The sequence below is a fragment of the Mus caroli genome, chromosome 6, assembly GCF_900094665.2.
Source record: "Mus caroli chromosome 6, CAROLI_EIJ_v1.1, whole genome shotgun sequence".
NCBI lineage: Eukaryota > Metazoa > Chordata > Mammalia > Rodentia > Muridae > Mus > Mus caroli.
This window is the reverse complement of record NC_034575.1, coordinates 38,342,648-38,348,647: the sequence shown is the minus strand read 5'-3', so window position 1 is coordinate 38,348,647 and position 6,000 is coordinate 38,342,648. Positions and strand designations below refer to the sequence as shown.

General features: G+C 43.4%; 1 protein-coding gene across 3 annotated transcripts in view; it reads left to right on the top strand.

Moving 5' to 3' along the window:
* Positions 1-601: 601 nt before the first annotated feature.
* Tpk1 (thiamin pyrophosphokinase 1) overlaps positions 602-6,000 on the top strand; it is a 320,069-nt gene continuing 314,670 nt past the window's right edge. The window contains exons 1-2 of one of the 3 annotated variants that reach the window (XM_021164683.1): positions 602-738; positions 1,061-1,118. In XM_021164683.1, coding sequence (XP_021020342.1) covers positions 1,076-1,118 — 43 coding nt within the window. In that variant the 5' untranslated portion in view covers positions 602-738; positions 1,061-1,075. Of the gene's footprint in view, positions 739-823; positions 1,119-5,096; positions 5,578-6,000 lie in introns of those variants that run through there. The other 2 variants (XM_021164682.2, XM_029478480.1) reach the window with 2 other exon arrangements.

Here is a 6,000-nt window from a genome sequence, read left to right as displayed (position 1 = left end):
CTTCCTTTAAATACCCCCTTACTCAGCTACTCGGGGCGCCATGGTCCTCTACCCCTGCGTGGTGTATGACCATGGGCCCGAGAACGCTCTCGAATAAAAATCCTCTTGCAAGTTGCAGCAAGACCGTTTCTTGTGGGTGATTTTGGGGTGTCGCCTCTCCTGAGTCAGAACGTGAGGGAGTCCTCACGTTGTGGGTCTTTCAGTTTTTAAACGCAGGGATGGGTCTCTGTTATTCCTGGGCCAGCAGGAGATCTACAGGTTCTCAGAATTTCTGAGTCCTCATCTATGCTGGCTTAGAGATGGTGGTGGTGAAATTTTGGTTCTCTGGCTTTGCTTAAAAAAAAAAAAGCTGCATTCCTACAACGTGGTGATTTATTTTTAAAGGGTTCCCATTGGTATGTTTACAAAGCATTGTTTGTGCAAAGCACAGGAAACAGAAGATGAAAGAGAAGGTGGACTCAGAGGACTGGGTGTGACAGATGGGCGAAGGCGGATGGAACTCTCCACTGTGCAGGGAACTGAGCACAGCAGGCTGGTACTAAGCATCCCGCGGTTGCTAGAAGCGACGCAGGCGGCAGCCAGGGGCCGCTCCGGAAGGGGCGGGGCTCTGCGCTCGCACACGAAGCCTTCTCCCGGGAACGCGCGGCGCGCCCCAGGCCCGGCAGCCGAGCGCCGAGCTGTCGATCCGTCACTCCCGCAGCCCTCGCTCGCGTCGCTCGTGGCTCCACCCGCCATTGTGTAAGTGCGCGGCTGCCCGCGCCGGCTGGCGGGGCGGGGGCGCGGGAAGGAGGGAGGGCGGGAGGGAGGCCGCCCCTCGCCGCCAGTCCCCGGATGGAAGCTGGGGCGTCTGGGTGAATAGAGGCAGTGGCCGGAGCTGGAGCCTGGAGCTCGCTTGAGATTCCCGGTCCTCCAGCCTCTGCCTGGGACTTTCCCCCGCCCACCGCTGCACCTTCCTGGCCTCCCGTAGTGCCGGGTCCAAAGTGCCTGCTGCGGGATGCTTACTCCTGTCGCAGAATTACGTTTGGGAAATAACTTGGGACTTTTTTTCTTTTCCATACAGAATCCATACCCCGCTATGGAGCATGCCTTTACCCCGTTGGAACCCCTGCTACCCACGGGTACCGTATTCTTTACCATGCTACAGTGTCAGCATGAGCCCCGCAGAGGGACCACATTCCTACCCTGAAGGCCTTAACCGCAAACTCCGTTTCCTTTTTCCTGTGCGCAAGTTAGCAACCACACCTGTGCCTCTGTTTCCCTGTTTGGAAAGTGAACATAAATATTTAGTCTTTGCCCTGTAGAACTTTTGTGAGGACTGAGCCAGTTGATACAGTTTGTATCCTCTACCTGATATTCCAAGAGTAAACATCCAACATGCCAAACACATCTATCCAACCGTGGAACATTTGACCCTGGGAACATGAGGGATGTCCATAGCTGCCTGTCAGGGACGTTTCTAATCATCTTGAAAGTACCTGAACTTAGTACAAGATCAGTACATGGTTATATACAGTGTCTTGAAGTTTTAACCCTAAGGCTTTTAATTTTTATTATAAAATTTGGTGCTGGGGATTGAGTCCAGAGCCTTGAAAATGCTAGGTAAAATACTTATCAGTAAACTGATTACCCAGCCCATAGGATTTTTATTTCTCAAACTTTGAAGTTATTGTACTTCACTTGATACTATGTGGAACGAGTTTTATTAGTAGCATTTATTCTTATGTAATTTGACTACAGTGATAAATTGTAAGGCTAGTTAGTTGTATTTAATTTTCAAGTTATACTTTTTAATCTATGTATGTTTGTGTAGGTACATGTGCACATATGCATATGGAGGTCAGATGTCATTCTGGGGTGTCATTCCTCAGGTGCTGTCACCCACTTTGTTTTTGAGTTTCTCACTGCCCTGGAAATAATTGATTAGGCTAGGCTGGTGCCAGCTGGCCAACTGGATAGGGACCCAAGGTATCTTTCTGGGGCTACCTCCCTAGATATAGGATTATAAGCTTTAGCCACTATGCCATGTATTTTTTGTGGGTTCTGAGATTGAATTCAGTTCTTGCTGCTTTCTTGACTGAACTGTCCCCTCCAGCCCCTTTTCCCCAATTAGTGTTTATTGTGTTTGCACTGTGTAGAATTGTGGGTTCATCATCAGTTTCAGAAGAAACATCACTTTTCCGTGTTCACGTTTAGTTTTTATAAGCGTGTACATCCAGAGGTCTTGTTCTGAGTTTTGAATTTAATTGTACTTATCACTACATCCTGGATGTACAGATGGGAAAAGCCAAAGGATACAGTAATAACAATGGTGATATTGATCTTCATGTACAGTCATGTGTCCCTGAAGGGCTGAGATGCGCTCTCAGAAACATAGGGTCAGTGAGTCTGTCAATTGTGTGAACATGCTATAATTTACCTGTATGTATTAAGACGGAAACCATGTCCCTGGTGTATGTGATCCTGTGAACTACTTTGTATACCTCTAGTGCACTGTTGATTCCTTTTATCTTATATAAGTGAGGAAAATAGTGATAGATTGAGAATTAAAACAGGTTGTTTTATTAATGTGGTTATGAGGTTTCCAGTTTCTCACTGTAAACAGTTTTTCAGACATAAAGCATCACAACATCTTGCAAATTAAATTTCACAGTTTTTTAATTATCTAATAATGGCAGAACCAATAGCATTTCCAAAAATAAGCATTTGATCCTGGTGGGCTTGCTGTCCTTCAGATTACGTATTAAGAATGTTGGTTTCTGAGAAATCTTCAGTGTTTTCTGCCTTGAAAGTACAGAGAGGGCTAAGTGGTGTAAGATGCTGTTGAAGAATTTGAATCTAACATGTTTGAATTAAAACATGTTAGTCCTGCTGCTTAGTGGTTCTCAGACCTTACGCTTCTGTTTCTTCATCTGGAGAGCAGAGGTCTGTCCTGGGGCTATTGGCGCTATCAATGAATCCATGTGAAGCAATTCGATTCAATAGCTAGGAGTTGTTAGATTCAATGGCAAAGTCTCAGAGCAAACAAAATGGCACTGGGAGTTCAGGGCCAGTTCTGAGATGGGAAGAGTAATGTACAGGAATTGAAGTGCTTTGCCTTCGATTTTCTTACAGGCACAGTGGAGAAGCCTTGACTCTTTAATTTTGTGCACTTTTATGTCTACACTGGAGCAAGGTCTGTAGCACTGTGGTGTAGATACCTGTGTCAGATACAAAATTGCCTAGCCAACATCAGTGCTCCTTGGGTGGTTTTTCAGAATTTCTTCCTCTGTATTCCTATCTCACTTTTAACTTTGGCCTTGAAAACAGGGTCCAGAGGCATGTTTCTGTTGACTTTAGATCCATGTAAGATGGAGTAAAATTGAATGGTAACTATGAGACCAGCGCAGTGCCTAGTCCTATTTTTATTGGAGGTATTTTTTTTTTCTTTTATCAAGTAAATAAAGCCTTCCCCAAACCACTAATATTTTACTGTAGTCTTCTGGAAATAACTGTTAATACTTATTTCAGACAGAAAGGATATATATATTATAAATTGTTTTGCAGATGACTATTTTGGAACAGTGAGTTAAAATGTATATGTATTTTAACTTTGGATGTTTTATGAGATCCTTGTTCATTTTTTCTGAAAGAAAAATAGAAGTGTTTCTAAGTAAACAGACCATTCTACTTAGCTGGGGTCTCAGCTTAGCGGTAAAGTGTGTGCTTTGCAGGTCTGAGCCTTGTGCTTGTGCTCCATCCTCCTCACTAAAGGCAAACAGCTTTACACCTTCTTCTCAAGTGTGGGCTCAAATGTTTAAATACCTAAACTTAGAAACTAACACTTCCTTCTCTCTATCAAGTTCCGCTGACGTCTTTGTTGTGGATCATATAAATATCTTACTATTGTTTTCTCCTTCCCTTCATCCATCCCTTCATTTCTTCCTGTTTCGTCACTTCCACCTTGCTACACAGTGAATGCCTCAGAGCTTCTGGTCCCCTCATCTCCTCCTGTTGTGATGACAGATGCCTATCACCACCACACCTGATGTGATGAGGTAGTGAGGATTCAATCTAGGGCTCATGGTAGGGTGCGAGTACTTCCTGCAACCTAGGGTGCATGTTAAGAAAGCACCCTACCCACTGGACTCCATCTCCAGTCCAAGTTTTCTGTTTCTCTAACTAGTAATATACATTCAAATTGGTCTATTTTAAGGATCATATTATTGATGTTTGGATGGATCCTCTCATACACTTCATACTTCGATAACAGGTTTGTTTTGTTTGTTTGTTTGATTTTGAAAATTAATACACTTGTATCAGTTGGGTAAATTCCTAGGAATGAAATTGCTGGGTGAAAGGCATTTGTACATTTTCAAGGTCAGGAAAAGCAATGAGCTAACTAGTGCACTAGTTTTCTGTTCTGGGTGCTGTGGGAGATACAGCAGTGAAAGAATCTGTGTTTTCTGTCCAGGAGTGCAGTGTGGAGTGGGAGGTCAGGAACAAAGCAGGATGGAGCCTAGTTAGATGGTGAACTGCAGGGTTCTGTATGAAGCACAGGGTCTCCAGAGAAGGAGATTAGGAAGGCAGGAGGAGGCAAAGAGGTCATGATGAGCAGACTTTATCTGCATCTCTAAAAGGGCAAGGATTTAATTTGTGAGTACCCCAGGGAAATGAGCTGTACATTGCAAGATATGGGCCAGCCTGAGGGAGGGCTAGTGCTGCACCCATGCAGGACGGCACTCACATAGAATGGCAGCTGTGTGAGGAGAGCAGATGGAGCTGGAGGGCATTGGTGGGAGCTTGAGAATGACTGAGAGATGAATACAGTCAGGACGTGGAGCCTAGAGAGCCCTTTCAGGGAAGGAGTTAGGAAACGTTTAAAGGTGTCTGTGCGTTCCTCGTTTAGAATATTCCGTAAAAGCCAATCTTTAGACTACCCGAAAGCAGCTTAAGTTTGCATTTCCTGTATATTGTTTTTAATATATTTTATCAGGGTTTTGCATATCTATAAACATTTCTTTTTTTCTTAACATTTCTTTTATCTACAAAGGATTTATATATTTTGGATATAACTTTTAAAATTATGTTCTTCTCTCTCTATGTTGTTTGTGTTTGTATGTGCACATGTAATATGTGTCGATGTATATATACTACAACATACATGTGGAATTCATAGGACTTCTTGTGCAGTCAGTTCTTCTACCTGTAGGCCCTCACAATTGAACTCAGATTCTCAGCTTGGTAGTAAGCACCTTTACCCACATATAGGGCTTTTGGGGATCCTGCTTGAGGTTTAATGATAAAGACATAGAGACATCTATATAGTTTATGGCTGTTGGCTTTTTGTTGGGCTAGTCTCCCAGCTAGCTTCTTAACCTGACTTCTCAGCCATTTTGTTCTAACAGGTGGTTCTTACTGCCCGGTTCCCAGGTCTGTCCTGTTTCCATTTTGTGTTTTTCAGGCCAGATGTTCTGCTGGTCTTTCTGCCCCAGCTCCAAACCTCCAGCCCTTATGCAAAAAAGCACACCTTACTCAACCAATTGGCCTTGGGGGCTATGTGCCCTTGCCCATGGCAGCTGGCCTTTCTCTTTTGAGCAGGTGAGGAAGTGACAAATATTTACATATCCTGCTACTCTGGTGCTTCCTTAACAGTTGAAAAACAGGGATACAGTTTTCATAGCTGCTAAATTCAGTATTTGTGGCTCATCTCAATACCCACAGTGATATTTTGCAAGCCTTAGGTACAGTATTGTAATCTTTGATATTTTATCAATAAAGTTAGACAATTACCTCTTTAATATTGAGGAGAGTTGTGAAGATGATGAATATGTAGGGAAAACTGAAATAGTTTACCTGTTTTCTTCATGTTTCAGACTTCAGCTTTTTAAACAACTAAAGACTAATATTTAACTAGTAGGACATTGCTGTTTTAAGCAGTGTGAACCCTGGGCTTCTCAGTGGATCCTTGTAAATCTTTACTTTCCCCTTACTTTCTCGTTCATGAGATCATGTCTGCCATAA